Source organism: Miscanthus floridulus, chromosome 5 (assembly GCF_019320115.1).
Source record: "Miscanthus floridulus cultivar M001 chromosome 5, ASM1932011v1, whole genome shotgun sequence".
Taxonomy (NCBI): Eukaryota; Viridiplantae; Streptophyta; class Magnoliopsida; order Poales; family Poaceae; genus Miscanthus; species Miscanthus floridulus.
In genome coordinates, this window is record NC_089584.1 from 130,568,650 (window position 1) to 130,595,261 (window position 26,612).

The 26,612-nt window shown below is 48.1% G+C and overlaps 2 protein-coding genes and 3 pseudogenes across 2 annotated transcripts; 2 read left to right on the top strand and 3 right to left on the bottom strand.

Moving 5' to 3' along the window:
* Positions 1 to 485: 485 nt before the first annotated feature.
* On the top strand, positions 486 to 5,129 carry LOC136450787 (sorting nexin 1-like; annotated as a pseudogene).
* A 110-nt stretch (positions 5,130 to 5,239) lies between these two features.
* LOC136450786 (uncharacterized) lies at positions 5,240 to 6,302 on the bottom strand. The gene is made up of 3 exons (XM_066451402.1): positions 5,858 to 6,302; positions 5,695 to 5,748; positions 5,240 to 5,610 (listed from the first exon to the last, which is right to left on the bottom strand). Exons 1-3 carry the CDS (start codon positions 6,134 to 6,136, stop codon positions 5,377 to 5,379), a joined length of 567 nt encoding a protein of 188 aa, XP_066307499.1. The 5' UTR covers positions 6,137 to 6,302; the 3' UTR covers positions 5,240 to 5,376.
* A 7,284-nt stretch (positions 6,303 to 13,586) lies between these two features.
* LOC136455352 (omega-hydroxypalmitate O-feruloyl transferase-like) lies at positions 13,587 to 14,594 on the bottom strand. The gene has a single exon (XM_066455414.1). The coding sequence runs from the start codon at positions 14,592 to 14,594 to the stop codon at positions 13,587 to 13,589; it is 1,008 nt and encodes a 335-aa protein (XP_066311511.1).
* A 58-nt stretch (positions 14,595 to 14,652) lies between these two features.
* On the top strand, positions 14,653 to 16,001 carry LOC136455353 (uncharacterized; annotated as a pseudogene).
* Positions 16,002 to 21,939: 5,938 nt separating this feature from the next.
* Positions 21,940 to 26,308, bottom strand: LOC136455354 (O-fucosyltransferase 36-like; annotated as a pseudogene).
* Positions 26,309 to 26,612: the final 304 nt, after the last annotated feature.

The following is a 26,612-nucleotide window of genomic DNA, read 5'->3' on the forward strand; positions in this document are numbered from 1 at the left end:
ATGTGACATAGTTCATCTTAGTTCTCATACCACACCAAATGAAGAGTTTACAAGTACTAGAGCAGACATGTTTTACAGGCGCCACTAAAATTAACACCCAATCATCAATAGTGTACATGTCAACCAGATGTCCAGACATAATTTTTCAATCACTTCAATCTACCTGAGGGCTACTTGCCAGTGCAAACGGCACGGGTCAGTCGAGGAATCCAGTCTTCCGCCAGACAGCATTGCGTACCTGGCGGAGATCCCGCCCCTTCAGCGTGCGCCCGGCTCCCTCCAGCACTGAGAACGTCGTCATCGGCGACTCCCGAGCCCGCGCGCGCGCTACCATCTCGTGTGGCGGTAGCATCTCGTCGTCTTCATCCTCCGCTTCCCCCATCACCATCACCACGGGCGGCTTCCGCAGCTGCGCCACAGGGACGTTGACCGGCAATGATTGCGGCATATACGGCGCCGGCAAAGGGCGGGGAACGGCGGGAATCATGCGGGGAGGGGCCGCAGCCGGGGAAGCGGGGGACGAGGACGTCGACGAAGAGGATTGAGGCGGCGACCGGCGGCGCTCGGGGAGGGCGTCCAGGATGCCCTCCGGCGGGCGGCGTAGGCGTGGAAGAGGGCTAGGGTTTGCAGGGCGGACGGAAGACAGGATAAATGGGCGGCGCACCGGCTGCGGCGGCTCGGGCGAGCCAGATCCTGCGGAGAAGAGGTCGTCCTCGTCAAGCTCGAAGGCCGTAGAGGCAGACTGTTCGCCGGAAGCTGCGGAGCGGTCGAAGGAGCCGAGGAAGCGCTCGGAGCTGAGGGAGCTCCTGTGGCGCGCGCGATCCATGGTTGAGCTGCGGAGCGTGTGCCGTCGCGTGTGCCAGTGGGGGAGACGTCACGTCACTGGTGAGAGGTGGCGAGACGGCGACGAGCGCGCAGGTGATCAGCGAGAATTTAACGGGAGGCGTGCCGATGCAGACTTGGGGTCCACGAGTCTGTGGCGGAGCCAGCCATTTCGAGAAAATGAGAGGCGAGGCAAGAGATCTTGCCAGGGTGTTGAGATTCGTGCACCGTTTCGACGGATCCGATTCTGGACCGACCACTCTTGGGCCCAGTCCAGCGCGGGCTTGGGCCGAGCCGGGACTCAAGCCCGCGTAATCGCGCTAACAAACCATCTACAACAAAAATACCCACGGAAAATACAAGGAATCGAGGAAAAAAAAAATCCTTTCCCTTTTCTTCTGAAGTCGTCCTCTTCTTCCCGTCGCTTCGCCGTGACGCACCAGGGAGGAGAGGAGGCTTCGCCGCGAAGCTCGCCATGATCTCGCCGGTAACCACTATACCCGCTCCTCCGCCTCATCTCTGCTGCTCTTCTGACAATTGGTTCCGTCGGCTGGAAATTGGAGCTGAATCTGTCTATGGGGCTCTCGCAGGAGAGGAGCTCGTCACAGAGCCCGCGGTCGCCGGCGGCGGCGGCGGGGGCGCCGTTCCTGTCGATATCCGTCACGGATCCCGTCAAGATGGGCACCGGCGTGCAGGCCTACATCTCCTACCGCGTCATCACCAGGGTAAAAATCGTGTTTGGTCTCGGCTACCAAACCACTCGTGAGTTGCTCCTGGTTTAGTGATTGATTTTTTGTAACATGGTGCTCATCGAGCTTATGCTTTGCTTGTTCCCGTGCGGGCTTGCCTAATTTTAGTTTTTGCACAGTGTGTGTGGAGGTATAAAAACTGGATCAGTGGAACTCTAATTTTGGATTATGACCTCCTAATATAGATCTGGAACTAATATCGGATGTAATTCAGTAGTAATTGGAGCTCATTGGTTTGCGAAGCTCATGTGTCGTTCTAGATTTGAGTAGACCATTAATCAGTAGAGCTATCAGCAAAGTGTTTGCTGGGGAAAGAAAACAGTGGGAAATCAAATTGTGTTCCTGAAACATTAATTGAAATCGAGTGGCAATGAAGAACAAACTATGTGGCACTAGGGCTATGAAGGAAGGTGGTGTTATGACTTGACTGGTGGTTGTGTGTTGAGTTTGTGAAAAATGTATATTGAAGTTACAATAGAGACCAAAACAGTATCAATTAGATGAAAGATTCTATCTAAGCAACTTAATGATGGGAATGGCATGATAATCTTATGTCTAATAGCCAGTGACTGTGCACTTTTCTTGTACCGACATATGTGACTTGTTCACCTTCAACACTTGTTGATTTGCCAATCCAGTAACATTTGTTTGTGCAGACTAACCTCCCTGAATTTGAGGGACCAGAGAAAATTGTTATTCGACGCTATAGTGATTTTGAATGGTTGCATGATCGGCTTGCTGAGAGGTACAAAGGCATTTTTATACCTCCCCTTCCGGAGAAGAATGCTGTTGGTAAGATCCTAAACTATGATTTTTGTATCAACTTTTTTTCATTTAATCTCTTGAGGACAGGGAATCTCTGGATTGCTGTTGTAGCGATAATGCATCTGTTTTGTTTGCTGATCTATTTCTATTCATTTCCTTCAGAGAAATTCCGGTTTAGCAAGGAGTTCATTGAATTGCGTCGTCAAGCTCTAGATTTATTCGTTAACAGGATAGCTTCACACCCTGAACTCAAGCAAAGTGACGTCTTGAGGACATTTTTGCAGGCAGATGAAGAGGTAAAACATTTTGATGCAGATGAGCAGACTGTTGCGCCTTTTCTTGTGCGTTTATTTGGATTCTTATTGAGAATTGACTCAAGACCTTGTTGGATAGGTTCATCACGAAATCGGTATCGGTATTTAATTAGTTTATTAGTTTGTTTTCATAAACCCACGGTTCTTGAAATCTGAGTATTGATTAATTTTTGAGAAATGTGAATTGAAGTCTTTTGGCATTTTCTTTCGATGAAATTCTCTTGGCATGATATGCATAGGTGTCCTTAGGATAGCTGCCAATAGCCACATAACTCTTATGTCTAGTGATCATTTGACCTGATTTCTTGCTGAAATTTCCATCACAACATAAATAATTAGTAAGTCAGATATATCCGCTGTGAAGGTTTGATAGTTTGAGTATGTTATATGAATTCAACTGCTGGCTTTGCAATAGTCATTTGCAACCTTCTACCTCACAGCCTTGGGTGATGGTTGTCTTATAACTTTCTATATCCATGACTCCATGCCTTGCACATCTCATTCTTTTGACTAAATAATTCATTGATGGTTACTTGGTTTTGATGTCATTCCTTCTGCTCATGTTTCTTTTTCCTATGCTTTTGAAGCAGATAATGGATAGGGCAAGATCTTATGAGACTGGTATTTTTAAGAAACCAGCAGATTTCTTACAGATATTTAAGGTACCGTCTCTCGTATGTCCAGTGAGACATCCTTGCTACTTTCTGAACACTGTTCTTAGTTCTTACAGGATTATAACCAACATTATGCTGTATAGCTCCCCTCTGTCCCTATGACTATTGATATCGCATTTGCATGTTAACAATCGTGGCATCATTTTTTTAGGATGTACAGTCAAAAGTCAGTGATGTTGTTCTGGGAAAAGAAAAGCCTGTGGAGGAATCTACTCCTGAATATGAGAAGCTTAAAAATTACATATTTGAGCTAGAAAATCATTTAGCAGAGGCCCAAAAACAAGCATACCGTCTTGTGAAAAGACACAGAGGTATATCAGTTGGTCCTTTGAAAAGGCCCTTCATTACTTCTTTGAGTTTCTTCATGTTTAACATACATTGCAACTTTACAATTTCTTTTTCATGGTGAGATTGTTTTGACTAATTTCAGCAAACAAATAATGTTTGTTCGAAATTTAGTTTTCCAAAAATAAATAGATAAATGATCTGGCTTAAACATCATGAGGAACTAACTCAAAACGATCAATAAGACCCTCAAATTTTTTTCCTGGTTGTTTAACTGGATAGCAAGATGAGTTACACAGTCCTAATTTGATTCATTAGAACTTGGGCAATCTTTGGCGGACTTCGGAAAGGCGATTAAGCTCTTGGGCGCTTGTGAAGGAGATTTGATGGAAAGGTGTTTTCTGAAGTTGGTTCGAAGTCAGAGATGTTGTCAATAAAGATGCAAAGAGAGGTAATCATGATATACTCTTACATAGTACTGCTTGGTACTGGATGTCTTACGGAACAGTTTATATCGATGTTTCTGTGACCTGATCATGGTTGGCACACTTCTACTGTAGGCAGACAACCTTCTCTTTAACTTTGAAGAATCCTTGAAAGATTATGTGCGTGCTGTACAATCTATAAAGTGAGCGTTTCCCTCTCTCGCCATCTCTATGGTATAGCATTATTTGTTGTGATGTCAAAAATTTTAACTAAATTGGGTTTCATTACAGGCCACTATGCTGGATCGAGCCAATGCTTTCAGGCAGCACTTTGATTTGGATCAGGAGAGGAAGTATAAAGAACTTAATCTGTACGTTTTGCAAAGTCTATTTTCTTTTTTCGTGCCCAGTCTAGAATAATGTTAAGTAATGAGGAAAATAGGAATCCCTGTGTGTTTACAATACCAAATTCAGGGTCCTCAACAAACTAGGACTCCCTAATTTATTAGTAATGCTGATCTCATGGCTGTTACATACTGCAACTTAAGAACTTTCTAATGCTGTTCTCACTGCAGTGAAAAATTGAAGTTTATGAATCCTGAGAAGTATGCCGAAGCAGAGTCTGAGTTTAGAGAGGCAAGTTGCTGTAACTTCTCATTGAGGAATTCTTGATGTAGTCGTGTCGATGAGGTTTACTGAAGTTCTTGTTCACTGATGTCTTGTTCTTACAGTTGAAAGCAGACAGTGAGGAGGCTACAAAGAAGTTTGAGCACATAGTTAGACTAATGAATGAAGAGCTCGCTCGTTTCCAGGAGCAAAAGACAGCTGATACTGGACTTGCATTCCATGAATTTGCCAAGGGTCAGGCTAAGCTAGCTAAAGACATTGCGGATGCATGGCGCAGCGTCCTCCCGAAGCTCGAAGCTTGTTCCACATCATAAATGTGATTTGTGTTTCCTCATGATGTTTGGGAATTGGGATAGGGGTTGGCAGCTGGTGAGTTTTTGGCTGTTTTTTCCCAGCCTGTTTTGACACTGATCCCTGTATACTTGAACTGCTGTTTGGAAATCCTCCAGCTGTTAGATTCAGTTGACATCATTTCTTGCTGTTTGAGCTTGTAACCGTTTTCTTTTCTTAGATCAATTGACATAGCTACTGGAATCACGTAATAACGATATAATCAATAATGAAGAAATGCTGTACCATGGTGCAATTTCCTGTAGCTTTCTTAGCTTGATTTGTTTTATTCCTGAAGTGCTCATGAGAGAACTAGAATAGCAGGATTCAGAGGGCTCTTAGTAGTTACAGAGATGCAGCCCTTAATCGTGTGCCATTTACACGGTCAAACTTGAGCAATTTGAATACACTTTTGGAGAGCCTCAAGGAGGCTTCTCATGATCCTGGGCTCCCCAGGTGGCTGCTTGTCCTTCATAGGACCGTTCCTGATCGCTTGGAATACCAGCCCGGAGCCGTCCGGCGCCAGAGAAACCAGGCAGTCGATGTAGACCAGCGTCTGCGTCGCGCCGTCCTCGACCGCGATGAACCCTAGCCTGATGCCGCCCTCAACCTTGTCTACCTGGTTGCACACGATTTTTTTTTTCCATCAGGTGAATAAATCTGGATCGGCAAGCAATATCAGTAGCTCGCTATTTTTTCCTACCTTGAGAGGCACCGGAAGTGGCAGGTTGGCGCCTTGGCAGAGGCTGTTCCCCCACTGCCAGCGTCAAACAGCATCAGTCTCAGTTACGCTAGAAAGCACCGAAAAAAGGAAGCACGGAGGGAGCTCGTACTCTTTCAGGCAGCACGACACGAACAAGGCTAACCTGGAAGAGCAAGGACTCGAACCGAGCGATGTCGATGTTGCCCGGCAGCTTCACGGTGCCGAGGCTGACCCCGTCGTCATCGTCGCTGGCCGGGACAATGCCGCCCTTCCCTGGCGCCGCGGCGCGCGGCGGCTTGACGGCCAGTCTGGCCCTCAAGCCGGGGAGCTTTTCACGCTTCCTCCAGCATGCGGCGCCGCGGAAGGGGGACTTGCCGGCGCACGGATGCCTCTGCTGCGCTGTTGACGAGCAAGAAGAGCTAGGTAGACGAGTCAGCAACATCTCTGCCGCCTTGCAAAGCTGCAGGCTGCCTGCAGCTGCGCATACACGCTCTCTTCGGGGGGAGCGCTGTGTATTCGTTCGTGAGAATTGTAAGGGCAAGAATGGATAAGCTGATGGGCCTGAAGCGAACGGCTCGGCCTCACGTCTCACGGGATGTGTGTGGTTGGCTCGACCTGGCGGATCCTGGCCGTTGCTCCAAATACTAAATACAGAGTACTTAATATTGAAGAAATAAACTCAAGAGCTCCATATTTACATCAAATGGCGGTTTGGCTGAGTGGTCTAAGGAGCTGGATTTAGGCTCTGATCCGAAAGGTCGTGGGTTCAAATCCCACAGCTGTCATTTCTTCGTTCTTTCTTTTCTTTTTCTTTCTTCTTTCTTTTTCTTTCTTCTTTTTCCCCCTCCATCTTTTTTCTTTCTTTCTTTTCTGGCACGAATTGATTTTTTTCTCTCTATTTTTTGGTAACTATTGCAGGCTCTGATCTTGGTTTTTTTCCTACAAGGAAGGACGGTTTATCTGCAACACGAATAGGTGTCATCAGCGCTTGTGAGCTCAACGTATTGACCTCATGGATTAATGAATATGATCCTGCAAATAAACAAACACGAAATAAGCAGTAGGATAAATAGATGGAACATTGATTAAACTAACTTGAAGACATAGGCACAATCTGAGCTGCTAAACTCTTCTACATCCACCTGATGTTTGAAAGGTTAGGTATCTTTTTTATTCTAATAAAGGTTTCTTCATCTACAATTATAAATCACATACATTAGCTTAATTTTCAAGAACAAATCCAAGTGTAAATGTGATTAGATATACATACCAATGAGAAGAGTGGTACTGGAACTCCATCTTGGCCATCTGCTCAAGCATAGTCAAATACTAAGCACTACATATCTATACATGAACATCTCGTGCCCACTAAAGATCATCAGTCTATATTCCCAAGTTACATGGGAGTTAATTTGTTAGAATAATCTACTGCTTCCTTATGTGAATACACAATAAGGGAAGGCGGTGTCGAAAATGCTCCCTGTTGTGATACACTGTAGCACTGTAGAGGCAGGCACCGAACGGCTCGCCTGCCGCACTGTAGCCACATGCAGGGACAGGTGCAGAAGTCAGTCCTGCTGTATTATCTAGTTACTGTTGCAGCATAGGCGCTGTACTAGGACTAGATGGATAGAGTTGTATATATAGTTTGCCACTGCAACTCAACAAAGAGAGTTCAGATTTGTCATCTCCTATACAGGGCTCCGACCAACGCTAGTGCTTGTACTGTGTGTATGCTCTGTTCTTCCTCTTCTTCAACCTCTAGCCATAGTGTGTGGGGACGGACAATGCTTGTTCGTAGTCGGCATAGCTAGTGGATGCTTGGCACCACTAGCGGGTGGTCAGCAAGACTGGTGAGTGATCGACTCACCTGAGCCAGTGATCCTGTGGGCTAACAAGTGGTATCAGAGCCGTATAAGCATTGTCGCCAGACTAACCGCTGGCGATGACGGGCGGTTCAGAAATGGGCAACAGTAGTGGCACTGTTGTGGCTGCCTACCTACAACCGAAGGTTGTTGTTCGCACGGTGCGGGAGGTCAGCGGCACCAGTTGGCCGACGCTGACTCGCACCAACTATGGAGAGTGGTCGGTGACCATGAAGGTCAAGCTTAGAGCCCGATAGCTCTGGAATATTGTTGACAAGGGCACCGACAATGGGGAAGATGACATGTCAGCGTTGGAGGCTATCCTCGCTGCTGTACCGGTGGAGTACAGGGAGCCGTGGGGGTGAAGAGCTCGGCTAAGGAGGTGTGAGAGGCTATTGCGGCAATGCGCGTCGGTTCCGACCGTGCAAAGAAGGCGACGGCCCAGCTTCTGAAGCAGGAGTACGCCAACCTCAAGTTCAAGGATGGTGAAACAATGGAGGACTTCTCCCTCCGCCTGCAGACGCTCATTAGCAAGCTGAAGAGCCATAGCGTCACCATCGACGAAGAGAAGACGGTCTCTAAGTACCTTCATGAAGGATCCTAGAGAGGATCACTGGACTACAGTGAAGCGGCTACTGCGCTACGTCAAGGAAATAGTGGATCAAAGGATCATCTTTTCCAAAACCGATGGGAGTAGGCTATAACTCACTGTGTTCAGCGATGTAGACATGGCGAGGGATATCAACGGATGATGGAGCACCTCTGGCATGCTCATCTTCCTCGGGTTAGCCCTAATTTCATGGCTGTCGTTGAAACAGAAGGTGGTGGCGCTATCTACATGCGAGGCAGAGTACGTAGCGACGGTGAAAGGTCCTTGTTTGGTTTTGGTAATTAAGTGACAACTTAGGTGGACTAATTGTGTTTATGTGAGATACACATATGATTAGTCCACAGGTACATGTGTGTGAGCAACATATGCCATGAAGGTGAAAATGGCTTGGAGATGTTGCAAAGCTCACACATGTGATGATGAAGGAGCTTAAATGCACATGAGACATGACATTGAGTCATGTGATCAAGGTGGAGAAGATCAAGACAAGACTTGGCTTAATGGACCGGTTGCAAGCGTGAAGGGCCAGTCGAAGGCTTTGGAGTGATGGACCGCATGGCGGTGAAGCTTGAGCAAGACTTGGCGTCGATGGACGATGGCAACGGTGAAGAGCAAGTAGAGTCAAGATCGATGAACCAATATAATCATGTGATGATATGAAGTGGATCATATCATTGTTGATCGTGTTGGTGCATGTGTTGCATCGACATTAAAGGAGATGGAATGGAATGCGCAAGGCAAAGGTATAACCTAGGGCATTTCATTTCACCGGTCATAGGTGTGTAGAGAAGTTTATGACCGGGTTTAGGATAGATGGCCGTACTATCAAGAGGGGCAAACTTGTTTGCATATCGGTCATCTAGTGCCACTCGAGTGATCTAACTTTGTATTGTCGCTAGGATCGAGTGGCGTGGCAAGTTGAGTGGCTAACATCCTTTGGGAAATGATTGTGAACACATACACATGGTGGTATACACTTGGTGGTGTTGGCACATTTACAAAGGAGGTTGTGTTTGCAGGGGTGAGATGGGTTTAGGTCCCTCTCTCCCTCCCGCTGAGCTTGTGAGGCGGGATTCGGCGCTTTCGGGAAAATAGAATGTCTATTTTCTATTACGCCGGATGCAAATTCTTGGTGGTTAGCACATTGGTGCAAGGGTGAAGAAGTTAGAAGTGAAAACGAGTTGGTCGCAAAGATGCCGGCGTCGGTCAACTGACCGGACGCTGGATCTGAATGCACCGGACGCTGGTAGGCTGCGTCCGGTCGCACTGACGTGGAGTGTAGCAGTAGCTGAAGAGTGACCGGACGCTGGCTGCGTCCGATCGCGTTCGACCGAACGCGTCCGGTCATGCTCGGGAGCTTACTGGAAACGACCGGACACTGGGGGTTCAGCGTCCGGTCAGTTGAAGCTGGAGCGTCCGGTCAGGTCAAGTGACCGTTGGAACCGGGACACATGGTCGTCCGTGGGCGACCGGACGCTGAGGTCCAGCGTCCGGTCAACACGATCGGAGCGTCCGGTCGGCCCGACCGTTGCCTAGTGAAGGGGTAACGGCTAGTTTAGCCCTTGGGGCTATAAATAGAAGTGGCCTTCGGCCATGGCTGGGGAGGAGCATCTTAAGGGACTTAGTGTCCATGCTTGTGAGTGTTTGGGAGCCCTCCATCACACATATACTTGATAGTGATCATTCGATTGTGTGAGTGAGCGATTCTAGTGCGATTGCATCGTGAGGTTGCATCGAGTGGCACTAGGTGATCGAGTTGCAAGTCGGTGGTGCTTGTTACTCTTGGAGGTTGCCACCTCCTAGACGGCTTGGTGGTGGTCTCCGTCGAAGCGCGCAAGAAGCTTGTGCGGCGCTCCGGAGAAGTGCTTGTGAGGGGCATTGTGCTCGCCTCGCGGAAGCCGCGAAGAGCAACTCTAGTAAAGCGTGTCATTGAGTTACCATCACTCAAGGGGTAGGTTCTTGCGGCGCCCGACGTGCGGGCTTAGCGGGTGATGCTAATTAGCCGCCGAACTACCAAGTGAGCGGTCGACACAACGGGGACTAGCGTGTTGACAAACACGTGAACCTCGGGAGAAAAATCATCGTGTCAACCTTGTTCTTCCCGTTGGTTTGCATCCCCGTTACACAAGCTTGCGTTTACTTTCATATACATTAAGCTTGTGTTGTTGCTCTTGTAATTAGATAGCTTGCGTAGCTTGCTAATTACCTTCTTGCTTGTGTAGCATAGAAGTAGCTCCCTTGCGTGGCTAATTTGGTTTTAGTAACCCTATTAGTCACATTGCTTAGTTTGTGTAGCTAAGTATTTGTGCTCTCTAATTAGGCATTGGTTGCCTTGTTATTGAGCATTGCTAGTGAGCTTAGTTAGCTTTGTGCTTTTGCTTACTAGCATGTGTAGGAGCTCCCTTGTTGCTTAAAGTACTAGTGGCATAGGTTTGTGTAACCTTGCTCCTAGAATTGTTTAGGAGAGCTCTAGCTAGCCCGGCACCTTTGTTGCATAATCGTTATCTTTGCAAGGTGCTAGTGAACATATATAGTGGGGTATAGTCTTGGCTAGACCGATAGTTTTAATTCCGCATTTGTATCGGTTAGCCGATGCGATTAAGTTTTAGAAAAGACTATTCACCCCCCCTCTAGTCGCCATCTCGACCCTTCAGACGGCCACAGCGGCATGCCAAGTTATGTGGCTATGCTGGCTGCTGGGCGAGCTGACCGGTGCGGAAGCTCACTCACCAGCACTGATGGTGGACAACCAGTCCACCATCGTCCTCGTGAAGAATCTGGTTCTGCACGACCAAAGCAAACACATCGACGTGAGGTTCCACTTTCTCAGGGACTATGTCGATGGAGGGCAGATCGTCATCGAGTTCGTCGAAACTTGTCGGCAACTCGCGAACGTCCTCACCAAGCCGCTCAGATATCTTCGACTCACAGAGCTAAAGAACATGATCGACATGGAGGGCGTATAAGGGATAGCAGTAGGATTAGGGGAAGAATTGTTAGAATAATCTACTGCTTCCTTGTGTGAACACACAGCAAGGGAAGACGGCGCCGAAAAGGCTCCCTGCCGTGGTACTATAGCCGCTGTAGAGGCAGGCGCCAAATGGCTCACCTGCCGTACTATAGCCACATGTAGGGACAGGCGTAGAAGTCAGTCCTACCGTGTTATCTAGTTACTGTTGCAGCATGTGCGCTGTACTGGAACTAGATGGATAGAGTTGTATATATAGTTTGCCACTACAACTCAACAAAGAGAGTTCAGATTTGTCATCTCCTATACAGTGCTCCGGCCAACGTCGGTGTCTGTACTGTGTGTATGCTCTGTTCTCCCTCTTCTTCAACCTCTAGCCATAGTGTGTGGAGACGAACAACGCTGGTTCGTGGTCAGCATAGCTAGTAGGTGCTCGACAACACTAGCGGGTGGTCGGCAAGACTGGTGAATGGTCGACTCACCTGAGTCGTGATCTTGTGGGCTAACATAATTTTCATCACAGGCTATATAGAAAAAAAATCCATCACTTGCACCAAGCATCAAGGGAAAAATTTGCATCACAGGCTATACAAGATAAAAAACAATCACATACCGGGCTAAAACGATCACAGGTACACTGCACCTGCACTAATTTATCAAACTCACTGATATATTAAGTAACCAACAGTCTTGCGCACACATGTTAGCCTAGTATAAAGCATCATGCTTTTCTGTAGCCTTCTATTCATTAGGACCAAACATTGTCAAACATGCACAAAGAGAGATGATCAAAGACAAAGAGAGATGATCAAAGATCTGACCAAACACATAGAATATAGAGTTAAATGCACCAGAGATCCATTAACTTGTGAGGAAGTTTCAGTTGAATCCATCAACTTTTAAAGTGTTTTTTTGGGTCCATAAACTTTTAAAATGGTTCACTGCAGTCCATACATATTTATTTAACCTTAAATTCAAAACACTTTTTTGTAGAAAACCCCGCCGCCGCGGCGCTGCTGCGCCACCAGAGTGCCATGCGCCGCGCAGAGCCCGCTCTGGCCGCGCGCGAACTTCTCGCAGCCGTCGCCGAAGTTGCACCGCTTCCCGCCGCCGTGGGCCTTGCAGTACTCGGTTCAAGTGTGGGGGCTTCGCGCTTGGCCTGGCCATGAACCACTGCATGTTTGACGGCATCGGCGCCATGGAGTTTGTCAACTCGTGGGCCGAGACGGCCCGAAGCGTCACTGAGCTAACCGTGCCAGTGCCACCGTTCCTGGACCGCAGCGTCCTGAAGGCGCGCGACCCGCCCGTGCACACCTTCCCGCACCACGAGTTCGCCGAGATCCCCGACGTCTCCGACACGGCGGCGCTCTACGGCGCGCAGGAGCTGCTGTACCGCTCCTTCTGCTTCGACCCGGACCAGCTGGAGCGCGTCCGCGGGCTGGCGCTTGCTGACGGCGCCCTGGGCCGCTGCACCACCGCCGCGGTTCATGTTAGCTGCCGCCGCCGCGGCGCTGCTGCGCCACCAGCGTGCCGTGCGCCGCGCAGAGCCCGCTCTGGCCGCGTGCGAACTTCTCGCAGTCGTCGCCGAAGTTGCACCGCTTCCCGCCGCCGTGGGCCTTGCAGTACTCGGTGCTCCCTTGCGCCTTGCGCGCTCTTGCCGCACCCGTCCACCCTGCACCGCTTGCCACCACCGTGCTTCACGCAGCGGTCCGTGCGCCCGCGCGCGCTCTTGCTGCACCCCCGTGCACCGCGCACCGCTTACCGCCGTTGTGCGCGCCGCCGTGGACGCTCTTGGAGCACACGGCGCCGCCCTCGTACATGCACCGCTTCCCGCCGCCGTGAGCCTTTGCGGCAGTAACTAATCGACTGAACACCCTGTGCGTAGACACTGATCGATCAAGCACGCGCATCCTCCGGGCATGATGCCGCCATGGCAACAAACGCCCTAGGCATACAGGCATTGATAGGAAGTGCACATGCACATGTATGGAGCCCGGCCAGATGGGCCGGGGTGCACGCATCACGTGGCCGTGCCAGCCGCCGTGAGAGATGCACAGATCCTTCCCTCGGCGCTCCTGATGCAGCCCTCTACGGAGCACCTGTTCCTGCCATGGGCGATGCAGTGATCTGCCTTCCCATCCGCACGGTGCAGCCGCGTCAATAGCTCGCGAGTCGCGACCCCGTGGAGGATCCGCGCGATTGGGAGGAGCGAGCCTGCGCACATCTTTGCGCGCGATCAGTCATTTTTTATCGAGTCCTAAAATATTGCAACCGATAGCAAATTATCATATAGCCATTAAACTTAAAACACCAACATAGAACGAATATTAACACGGTCTTACTATAAACCTGAGCAGTTCAAGAATGAAAGCACCTTACGCATCATATATGCATGTATGTATAGCAACCCATCCATGTCCATCATTGCTTCTCATCACCGACAAATCAATCATGTCTCGTCCATGAGCTCTTGGAAGGCGTCCATCGCGGTGGCTGGCAGGCCGAGCAGCACGTTGATGCTCTTCCTCTCTTTGCCGTGTGCGAGGAAGAGGATGACCTCCTTCTCAGGCAGCGTGACTGGGCCCGACATGACGGGCTCGCCCCACCCGAAGTCGGCGCCGTGGAACTCGAGCCGCGACCACGTGGTGATGAGCAGCGTGGACGCAAGCGACGGCCGGGCCCGCGTCGCCTCGAAGTAGTCCACCGCCGACCGCATGTACTCGTCGGTCACCATCCGCACGGCCTCCTGCACCAGTCCGGCCGCGCGCGACACGGGCGCGGACAGCAGCTCGCCGGCCGTGGCCAGGGCGTTGGTCAGCACGATGCCGTTGCCAAAGTAGCCACGCGGGAGCGGCGGCGAGAACCGGCGCCGCCCGTCCACGGCGAACAGCAGCTTGGTGCGCTGCTCGGGTGCCAGCCCGAGCGCCTTGGTGCGCGCGCGCCACACGAGGCCCGACAGCGCCTCCAAGGTGGTGCAGCGGCCCAGGGCGCTGTCAGCAAGCGCCAGCCCGCGGACGCGCTCCAGCCAGTCCGGGTCGAAGCAGAAGGAGCGGTACAGCAGCTCCTGCGCGCCGTAGAGCGCCGCCGTGTCGGAGACGTCGGGGATTTCGTCCAACTCGTGGTGCGGGAAGGTGTGCACAGGCGGGTCGCGAGCCTTCAGGACGCTGCAGTCCAGGAACGGTGGCACGGTTAGCTCAGCGACGCCACGGGCCGTCTCAGCCCACGAGTTGACAAACTCCATGGCGCCGATGCCGTCGAACATGCAGTGGTTCATGGCCAGGCCAAGCGTGAAGCCCCCCCCACTTGAACCGAGTACTGCAAGGCCCACGGCGGCGGGAAACGGTGCAACTTCGGCGACGGCTGCGAGAAGTTCGCGCGTGGCCAGAGCGGGCTCTGCGCGGCGCATGGCACGCTGGTGGCGCAGCAGCGCCGCGGCGGCGGCGGCATGCACCTGCATGCGTGTGGGAAGGGGTTTTCTACAAAAGTGTTTTGAATTTAAGGTTAAATAAATAGGTATGGACTACAGTAAACTATTTTAAAAGTTTATGACCTAAAAAGCCACTTTGAAAGTTGATGGACTCAACTAAAACTTCCTCATAAGTTAATGAATCTCTGGTGCATTTAACTCTAGAATATAGGGTTGAGTTGCAGTAGGACGATTGGGCCTGATTGATTTCTATTTGACAATCGATTGATTCTTCTTCGAATTCGAATCGCAGGAACCAGCCAGATCTATGAGTCCGAGGATGCCGGAGCAGCGTACGTCTAAGGATACACCTCTGGATAATCCATCCGCAAGGTGAGCTTGTCGCGCCGCTCAGGCAAGCAGCCCTTATCGTCTGATTCAGGAGAAGACTCTGAGCAGCGCGCCTTATCGTCCGGCTCAGGCAAAGGCGCTAAGCCCTTGCCAGTTTTCATGCACGTCTCAGCTCTGCGTGGGTTTCCCGAGTTCTTCACGTCAGCCTTTGGCACCAGGATCATGGCGACGCATCCATGCGCACGTGTTGATGGTATCTTCATGGGCGTCCCAACTATCGACGTCTTGGATTAGACCTGCACCTTTGAACCTCAGCCAAACATTTTGGCTGTTCCAATCTACATCCCCGTCAGTGATGATAGGCTATTCGCTCTGGATATTGACAAATTTGAAGTCCTCCGGAAGCCGGAACGTAGTGGACAACCGTGGGTGTGGCAAAAACTCACTTCTCCATTCCAGATTTGGGATGTCTCCTCCTATGGCGTGCAAACCGATGGATGCATCCTCGTTAGTACCAAGATTAGTGTCGCCTTCATCTTCGACACCAAGGAGTATGTGTGGAAACTATACGGTTATTGGGTGTTCCCCTTCACCGGCCGTGGACACTATGACCCCTCACTGAAAGGATTTGTCGGTCTCTCCAAGGACCCAGAGACCCTTGGGTACCTCTACTGCTTCACCATGGCCAGCACCGTGACTGGCGACACTGGCAAAGTACTGCACCCTACTTCCCCAGATTTGAAGTGCACCAAGCACACGGTGTACAACAAGAACCTAGATGAGGGGCAACATGTAAGTGCCACCCTTGTGCACATGCGCTCGGGCAAATTCTGCCTTGTGGAGTGTGTCTCCATTGATGATAAAGGATGTACTGATCAGGAGCTCAGGGTTGATCAGGAGTTCAGGGTGCCGCCGGGGGCTGATCAAATGGATTTTATGGGAGGCGGGCCCCAAGGCGGTCGCTTTATGTATCGTTTGAAGACCTTCTCCCTCAGTATCATGAAAGGAGACCTGAAGCTTAAAAACTGCAAGGTTTGTTGCTACAGCCTGCCTCATGAAGCAAGAATTGGTACCATCCGTCAGGATCCAGTGGCATTTTGGCTGTGAAATGCTAAAATCATGAGATAATGAGTTCCTATGTTTTCATTCAGGTGTGACTTCTGCTTCTATGTTTTAGTTTGGTGTAACCTCAAACGGTGTTTTTCATGGATCCGGTGCTGATGTGTGTTGCTTTTCTATGTGGTCACTCAGTTGTTAATGCGTTGCTTTTTTAATTCAGTGTGTAATCTCAAGTGTGAACTGTTAGGAAACACTATATACCTCTTAAACGTAGATCGTGGGGTAAACATCTTACTGAGATATAGAAATTGGTTCCTCTACTTCGTCCTGGCGTAGTTGCGCCACAGCCACGTGGACGCTAGTGTCGTGGGAGCTCGGTACAGTGGAGTCCAGTGTAGTGGTGGCGATGCAGAGGCGACGACGACAAAGTCAGTGGGTCTTCCCGTCGCTGAGAGCACTCTCTTTAGATCGGGTTAGGTTTAGCTGTTGGTGGGTCACGGCGGCTCCGGTCAACCTCGTAGTTAGAGCCTTGATCCCCACCTCTCTTTATAGTGCTGTGCAACAGGGCCCACCAAATATATTAAGGTTGGACGCCCTCGATCAGGGCGTAGATCCAAGGGCCGACCTATTGGTGGAGATCAACTAGCATTCTCTCCCTTAATCTCACTACCATCTTTCAATTTCATATCATTTACTTTTGTTCATTCCATTACAGATTAGCGCATAGAGCATGTTTCATCGTCACGGTCAATTACCGATAGATTTAACAGCTATAACACATCGCTCTATTTTGAAATAGATACTTAACTTTGGGCCTTTTTTGTCTAGGAATTTTAAGCTTTCCCTTAAACCCATGCTAGCTACATGTTCTCTGAACACGTTGGGTGGTAAGCCTTTTGTAAGTGGATCCGCGAGCATCTTTTCGGTACTTATATGCTCAAGACTTATGACATGATCCCGAACTTTATCTTTCACAACATAATACTTTATGTCAATATGTTTGGCAGCACCACTTGACTTATTGTTATGAGCATACTGTACTGCCGGATTATTATCGCAGTATAACTTAAGTGGTCTATAGATGTCGTCGACCACCTTTAAACCGGGTATGAACTTCTTTAGTCAGTTCACCTACCTCGTTGCCTCATAACACGCTACAAACTCGGCATATATTGTGGACGATGTAGTGACGGTTTGCTTTGAGCTTTTCCATGAAATAGCTCCCCCTGCGAGAGTGAATACATATCCAGACATGGATTTTCTATCATCTCTCGCATAATCAGAATCAGAATATCCAACTATATGGAGTGAATCTGATCTTCTATACGTCATCATGAGGCTTTTCGTTTCTTGTAAATAATGCAAGACTTTCTTTATCATTTTCCAGTGTTCTGTTCTAGGATTGCTCTGGAATCTGCCAAGTAACCCGGTAACAAATGCCAAGTCATGGCGCGCACATACTTGAGCATATTGCAAGCTTTCGATAGCTGAAGCATATGGAACCGTTTTCATTTGATCGATCTCATACTGGTTCATGGGGCATTAAAAATCTCCATATCTGTTGCCCTTGACTATAGGAGCATGTGAGGGACTATATTTGTGCATACTGAATTTCTTTGAGATCTTTTCTATGTATGCCTTTTATGGCAGTCCTAATACCCCTTTACTTCTATCTCGGTGAATCTCGATCTCTAGAATGAACGAAGCTTCACCAAGATCTTTCATATCAAATTTTAAAGACAAAAACTTCTTTGTCTCCAGTAGTAGACTGACATCACTACTAGCAAGTAAGATATCATCCACATACAGGATAAGGAAGATAAACTTTCTATTCTTAAACTTTGCATAGACACAATTGTCCTCTATATTCTCTTTAAACCCAAAATTTCTTATTGTCTGATCAAACTTCAAGTACCACTGTCTTGAAGCTTGTTTTAATCCATAAATGGATTTCTTTAGGTGGCATCCCATTCGTTCTTTTCCTTCCATGACAAAACCTTTCGGTTGTGCCATGCAAATATTTTTCTCCCAGTCCCCATTGAGAAATGTCATCTTTACATCCATCTGATGTAATTATAAATTGTAATATGTCACTAATGCCATTATGATTCTGAAGGAATGCTTACATGAGACTAGAGAAAAGGTCTCATTATAATTAATGCCTTCTCTTTGCGTAAAGCCTTTTGCCACAAGTCGCGCTTTATATCTCTCTATATTCCCTTGAGAGTCAAGTTTTATTTTGTACATCTATTTACAACCTACTGTTTTGGCTCCTTTAGAAATTATTCCCATGTCCCAAACTTTATTGGCATTCATAGATTTCATTTCATCTTCTATGGCCTCAAGCCACTTTGATGAATGATCACTTCTTATGGCTTCTTCAAATGAGGTGGGATCATCCTTCATTTGAAATTTCTTAGTGTTGTATACTTCATAGTCAGCAGGAATAATTGATTTTCTAACTCTTTGAGACCTTCTAGGGGCCTCCACATTTGGCACATTTTCTGTTTGAGGCTGTTGTTGCCCCCCCTCATGTGTGGCAATAGGTTCTATAGGATCTTGAAGAAAAAGTTCCTTATCATCATTTATTGTTACCACAGGCGAAATAACAACAGGTGCTGACACCATAGTATCTTGCACTGTCGGTGCAACGACAACAGGTCGTGAGAAAAATAACTCATGAATCATCGGAGTGGGCGTATACACCCGCTTCTCTTTAAGGTCAATTTCTCGAGCTACCATGCTCCCCCTCATCATTTCATCCTCTAGGAAGACAGCGTGTCTCGTTTTCACAAACTTTGTATGTCTCTCTGGACAGTAGAAACGAAAACCTTTTGACTTTTCTGGGTAGCCAATAAAATGGCAACTTACTGTTTTAGGATCTAGCTTCCCAATGTTTAGATTAAATACTTTAGCCTTAGCAGGACTCCCCCACACATGTAAGTGGTTTAGTGATGGTACTCTTCCTGTCCACAACTCATACGGTGTTTTGGATACCGACTTACTTGGTACTCTATTGAGAATATGAATGGAGGTTTTAACGCCTCCATCCACAGGCTCAATGGTAAGGTGGAGTAACTTATCATACTGCACACCATATCTATCAGGGTACGATTGCGTCTTTCAACTACTCCATTCTGCTGAGGTTCGCCCGGTGTAGAATATTGGGCTACTATGTCATTCTTCTGTAAGAACCTTGCAAAAGATCTAGGAACTTGACCATATGGGGTATGCCGACCATAGTACTCCCCCCCCATGGTCGGACCTGGCTATCTTAATCTTTAAATTGTGTTAGTTTTCAACTTCTGCCTTAAATATCTTAAATTTATCTAATGCTTCTGTTCTTTATTTGATTGGATAAATGTAGCCATAACGGGAGTAATCATCTGTGAATGTTATGAACGAATCATAACCATCCACACTCTTTACAGGAAATGGACCACATATGTCTGTGTGAATAATCTATAAAACTTTTGCGTTTCGTTTGGCATCTTTCTTAATTTTCTTTACGTACTTTCCTTTTATGCATTCTCTGCATTGTTCTAAATCTGAGAACTCTAATGGAGGAAGAATATCATTCTTAACTAGTCTTTCTATTCTCCCCCTCGAAATATGACCTAAAAGGCAGTGCTATAATTTCGACGACGCATCGTGAGCTCTCTTTCGTTTTATGTTTACATCCGTAGACGAGGATACATTCTCATTGTCGCACGCAACGTTCCCATCATCGTATACAACATTCACATCATCACGTAGTGATAACAAATAGTATGTGCTCTCTTATGCCACCATTTCTAGAGTACCTCTCTGTCACCAGCTGCTTTATCAGCTGGGTAGCATATGTCTTTGAAGAGCCAGTGAACTGACTCTTTATTCTATCGAGGTACTCAGTGACTGTGTCACACTCTAGGATTGAGCCCACAATTGCAGGCTCAATCGTGTTCTTTATCACAACCAAACATTTCTTGTTGGCAGTGACCCACTTCCTATGCTTAAGGTTATAGAACATCTTTTGTGATTCAAAATCTCTCTCTTTAGTTGCCTAAGCGGTATTAGTCTCATTTGTCTCCCTCACTGGTGCCACAGGCTCAGTGAGACACGGTGAGGTGACTACCCAGTCCACCTCAGCCAAGATGAAGGCCGCGGCTGTCTCACCCGAAACCCTAGCTCACTTGCCCCTCCCTCTTCTCCCTCTACGCCCGCGCTCCTTCTCCCTCAACACAGCAGCAACGAGCAGCGACCGGAGCCGAGAGAGAGAGAGATGGCGTCGTCATTCGCGGCGACGAGACCTCACTCCCCCGCGTGGCCGACCCCCTTTAACCCTAGTCCATTTCTTCTCTCGCCCTCTCTCTCTTTCGCGCAGCAGCTCTCAGCTCGGCGCAATGAGCAGCAGCGGCGACCGAGCGAGCATGGCGCCGTTGCCAACCCCCTCGTCGGTGCGCGCGCTCTCCACACGGGTGAGCGCGCTGCCGTCGAGCGGACTAGCGGCGGCACCCTTGGCCGGAGCTCGTGCAAGCCCGAGGAGCGGCGGCGGCTCGGCTTCTCCCCGCTCGCCGACGAGGCGGCGGCGGAGCTCCTTCCCGTGCGCCGGTGGGAGACAACCCATGCGACGATGGTGGTGACGCGTGGTAGAAGAGTCCGGTAGGTCCTTCTCTCCTTCGTCCGATCTGTTTCTTGGGTGAGGGTTTTCTAGGGTTTGGATTTGATCCGATTTGAATCATCTCCTTCAATCTGTTCAATTTCTTCCCCTATGGGTTAGGGTTTGGTTGAACTCTCTGCATCTCGATTTCCCGATTAGGGTTAGGGTTTGACTCACTGGAGTCACTATTTATCTTCCCAGCGAGTGCTTCGTGGGATAGGGTTTGGCTTCGCGTGCCGAGACCCCTTTCTCTTCTCTTCTTAGATCCGAACGGGGCCTGTTCTTTTCTTGCCGCGCGCCGGCGAAGATGGTGGTGCGGCACCTTTCCCCGTGCGGTGACCGTGGTGACCGGCAGTCAGTGACGCCCGCCACCCTCCCGGTCTCTTTTCTATTTTCTTTTACCCGGTTAGGGTTAGAGTTTCAATCCGAAACGGATCGAACCCTTGTTCTTTCTATGATTTCTTTTCAATTCTCTACCCCATACTAGATCTGCACATTGTTAACCCGGCTCTGGTACCATTGTTAGGAAACATGAACTATATCTTTAAACTCAGGCATTATTAAGGTGTTGCTTTTCTATGTTTTAATTTAATGTGTAATCTCAACTGTGATTCTGTGAATCCCTCGCTATGTTTTCATCGTAGAGTTTGCAACAACAATGAGGATTGCATGCATCAGTTGTGACTTTTTTTTTTGGGTAACCTGTTTTACAGAACGCTTTAAGTTACAAAGTATGCGGGGAGGTGCTTCACCCTGTTGTATAGAAGCGCCTCTAAACTGCATTACATTTCGTTCCTCCTCAACGTGTGTTCTCAGAATGTGGTTCCTCATGAAAGCAGTCAGATAAAATATCTTTAGACTTGACGAGAAAGGTGCTCAGGCTTTAGGAACTTCTCTCTGACTCGATTTGTGCTAAAACTGATTATTTTTCCACTTGCTAAGGAATTTTGCAGCTACACCTGGTGCCTTTTGCAGTTGGTTTGTTGTTCATTTGGCAATTGTGCTAGGCTGCTTCGTTGGAAGGAAATAATAACACATCTAATCATAAATAAATCTTGGCTAGACCCGTGTGATCACTAAGAGATCACGACACCAACAGCCCACGCGTTACAGGGGCTTACTCTGTTGCTCACTCGATGAACTCGTGTGGATTGCTCGTGCGCAGAGGCAACGAAATCTTCTCTTGTATATTTGCTATAGTCTGACAATTTTCACACGAATTTGATGACATATAAGCTTAAATACTAATGACATTATGAGTTACCAATAAAACAAAATTGCAAATCAAGAATTAGCACTGATCCAGAGCGCTGCACCAGCGTCATCTCAATGGCTAAACACTGCACAGAAACAGCAAAATCTCTCAAAGCCCTTTCGTATTACCTAACCGTGTAAGAACTATATAACACCGCACAAACCAATGGACGTCTCCCGAATCAGAGACTACTCGATCAGGAATCACACTAGATGTACACGCCCCCAATTTACAGAACTTAACAACATGACGGGGAAAAATACAACTATCTATCTTTCCTCCTAGGATGTTGCTTTCTCAGTCTTGCTCTGCTATGTAGTTGGGCAGCTCACCCTGGCAGAGGTACACTCGTCGCAGTGGGACGCTGAACCCCAGCCCCTTCGCAGCCGAAAGATGTCCTCCGTGAAGGTGGAGCCTGATGATCACGTTCGACAGCGCGCAGATTGTCTTGTCAAGCATGGCATCGACCTGAACAAGCATTGCAAAGGTGGATTGTTGTTCAGTAAGTCTGTCAGACTCAAAATTGGGTTCATAAGAAAAAATGGTGTCGAGATTCATGCGTAATACCTGATTATCTCCGCCCATGTGGTTTCTATAGAGCAGGGCATCCTCTGGCCTCTTCACAAGAGGGACTTGCCTGTCATTGAATACAACCAAGGATTGCAGGAAATTGGTTTCGCTCTCAGCAGCATCGGTGGACAAGTATATCACAGGTGCGTTAGCTTTCTCAACGATTCGCAGAATGCATTCTGCTGCCTGAGGGATGGGGAAGAAGCAGCTCAGGAACATCAAGGGAAAATTAGTCAATGTCCCACAATACTATTATCTGCAGGGTAAACTGATAATGATGCACAGGCCAGAGACTTGTAGTCTTGAACTAGCAACAGCACTACATATTCCCCACAGTACATGCTAAAATGCCATGTCCAACCAAGTTATATCAAATACCAACAAGATCTCGTAGTAGTTACGATGTTCCAGGTGCTAATTTCATAGTTTTAATCGTATAATACAGTACACAGGCAGCTAAGTCATAGAGCATTATTCTGTATATATAGTTACATATTCCAATGATGAAAAAAATCATTCCATTTTCATGTCCAACAAAGCTATATCACTATACAAAGTTCCCACAGTCAGTGCTGAATATAATGCCTAACTAAGATATATCCAAATATCAACAAGATCTCTTTGTAGATGCGACGTACCAGGTACTAGCTTCATACAGTTGCATGCATACAGCGCAGCACACTGGCAACTATATAGCACAATCTTAAGCATCTAACGACCATGCCAGTAAATAAATTTAAGGCATAGATGATATTATCTGCATATCTAACAAAACACAGAAAACTAATAGCATATCCAATTCACAGCAATCAACCTAATAGAACGAGAAATAAAAATTTGTTTAACTTTTGCTAAAGCAAATCAAGATTACGAAACTATGTGCCAAAGAAGATGGCCTGATTCAGTGATCAGTATGGAATATAGGCTTGACTGGCATGAAAGGCCAGTTAAAGTTCATATGTGCAGTAATTTGAAAAACAAGACATTTAAACACATTGACATGTCCAGTTATGCATGACTACTGTGTACAACTAAACTTATATTGAAAATTATCTCTTTCTGAGTCATTGTAGGTGTTGAATGCCAAGTTGGTCTAGCCAAATTGTATCATCATTTCGATAAAAATGAGACATAGGAAACAAAGTGCAGCCACCAGTTCAAGATTGGGCAGTTATGTTAAGGAGTGTCCTTTGGTGAAGATATGAGATGATTTAAAACCTAGCCAAGCTGCTTGTGAGCTTTGGCAACCACTTGTGACAAGTTAAGGTAACTAATAGATGTTTTCATATTGTTAGCGAGGTTTTGGAACATTGTTATAAATAAATGAATATGGCACCACTCTGTTGTCAGTCACAGGCTCACAGCTCTTAAGCACCAAGATCAACTGGTTGGAAACGTTCAACCACATAAAGGCGTACCTAGCGCAGAGAGCTTCCGCTCTGTGCGGGGTCTGGGGAAGGGTGTCAGTGGCAAGCCTTACCCTCACATGTGCAATGCGAGGAGACCGCGACTCGAACCTGGGACCTTCCGGTCACAGGCGGTAAGACTCTACCGCTTGCACCAGGCCCGCCCTTCAAACGTTCAACCACATGTCCGTCTAAATTTGCAAGGACCAAAATGCTGAGACCAGTTTAGGTATCATGACAGTAAGCATAGTTTCAAGAGTCAAATAGTACATGAATGATCAATATTGATGTAAGAAGAATGCCTTGCAACTGCTCAGCAATTGAAACATCATCCAAAAAAACAAGTCAACTTACAAGACTAACAAGGTCAGTATTTTAATACAATAGTCAAATGCTAGAGCAGATACCATCACTACATCACCAAGAAAACTATAAGCTATGGAATATAGGCCTCGTTCGGCTTGCTGAAACTTGGCTGAATTGGCTGAAAAAACACTGTTCTGTCTGAATTATTGTGAGAGAAAAACACTGTTCCGACTGAAAAAACAAGCTGAATAGTGTGGATTATAATCTGTTGTAAAAAAAATCTATGGAATATAATCACACAACAGGCATGGTGAATTTATTATTGAGCAGTAACTTATTAAATAGCTTTCTTAACCAAGCACATCGATCGACTGTTTAGATGTCAGATGCTGACTTGCAGTATAAAAAATTGCCTAGATCTGAGAGAAGCATCTAAAACCAAGTCCAACAGTTCTTGTCAGAACAAGTGCCTGATTTTGCATGGAATAGCTAAAAAAGGACAACAAGTGCACTGTCCAAAGCAAGAGCAATCATGGAATGGCTAAGCGCTTGTTTAGTTGGAACCCAAATTCCAAAAAGTTGCTACAGTACCTGTCACATCGAATGTTTGCGGCCCGTGCATGGAGTATTAAATGTAGACGAAAAGAAAAACTAATTGCACAGTTTGGTGGGAAATTGCGAGACGAACGTTTTGAGTCTAATTAGTCCATGTTTGAACACTATTTGTCAAATAAAAACGAATGTGCTACAGTAGCCCCAAAATCCAAATTTCTCCAACTAAACGAGGGCTAAAAAAGGATACGGCAGTATGGCATTGATACAATTCCCGATATGTGTAACAAACGATAAAACCAGCTACTACAAGACGCCACTATAACATGTCTGTTTCACCAAATTCACAAACAGATACTGTTCAGCACATTAAAAGCTGGAAATAATGGAATAAACAAGAATTACATCTCACCAGAATGTCAGGAATCCATGCCGTCGAAAATGCAAAGAAGAAAGTCTGGACAAAACGCGGCGCAGTGAGCATTATGAGCCTGCTTGGCTGGATCAAAGTCTTGCACTTGTCAGCCAATCGACCACCAGGCTGATTCACCCACTCATCCTCAATATCAGCATAGAACATGTCACCAATGGCAAGGACCTCAGCATCCGTCGAGAACTTTGGTGTAATATCCCCCACGTATATCTTCTTTGGCTCCTTGAGCTTTGCATCCTCTGGCCAAGTTGCCTCAATCTTGCCCAGAGAAATACCCAACCCCTTCAACCTCTTTATATGGTCCTCGTCAAGGAAACACGGATCGAGGCGAAGCGGCATAGCATATGAACTGGTCAAGGCTCACTTTCTTCCTCTTCTCCACAAAATCCTCATAGGTGATCACAACCTTTCTCCCAATGCAGTCATTAATGTGGCTGACATCAAGCACCCCGATCGAACTGGTAATCCACCTTCTGGCTGGGCACCACCAAGATCCGGCCGAGGAGCGCCGCCACGAACATGTGCTTCTCCAAGCAAATCAAGTGGTTGGACATTTGCCCAGAGAGGCAGATGGAAGAGGAACCGGTCCTTCTTGGGGTTCCACTCGATCGTCCGCCGGCCGGCCGGCCGGCCGGCAATTCCCTCCTCCTGCACCCGGCGACAGGGAGGTCGAGATCCAGGCCGTCCTCCGTCGCATTGCCGGCCCCGGAGGGGTGAGCGCCGCCTGGATCTCACGGTTGATCTTGATCTGGCCCTCGAACGCGGCCTGGAGATCGAGCGAGATGGGGGCGGGGGCGGAGCCATTGGTGGGGGCGGCGGTGCGGTTGAAGAGGCTGAGGAGGCCGGAGCGCTGGGAGCGGATGAGGTAGAGCGCGTGCAGCTCGGCCACGTGCATGTGGGAGGCGGCGGGGTTGGTGGAGGGGAGGCGGGCAGGGAGGAGGCGCCGCCGAGGGAGAGGAAGAGGAGCGGGAGGGAGGGAGATGAAGAGCACGAGGTAGCGGCGGGACCAGACGGCGCGGCCGACGGAGGCGGCGGAGGAGGGGAGCGCCGGGCGGAGAACGGCGACGCTGAAGGAGTTGGGCGGCGAGAGTGAGCGGGAGGAGGGGGAGGGCGGCTTGGTGTGGTTGTGAGGGACGAGGGTCTCGAGGTCGTCGTCCACTCGTCCTCGTCGGAGATGGAGGGGTCGCGGACCATGGCTGCGGAGCTGAGTGTCGCCGTGTCGGTGGGGAGTGAGCAGCAACGCGGTTATACCGGAAGAGGCTTTTACGTGCTATTAGCCCGTTTGGCACGGCTCGGACGGCTCCGGTGACAAAACACTGTAGCAAAAACCGATTTTCTTTTTCCTAATTTTCTGCCTCACTGTAGCAAAAAACACTGTAGCGCGCGGGGAAAAGCCAGGAACCCTGGCTTCTCCGGCTTCGATGAACAACGCCGATGTCAGTGAGAGGTGAGTGGAGGAGAGAGAAAACCGTCTTTTGCTACAGTGCTGCTACAGTGT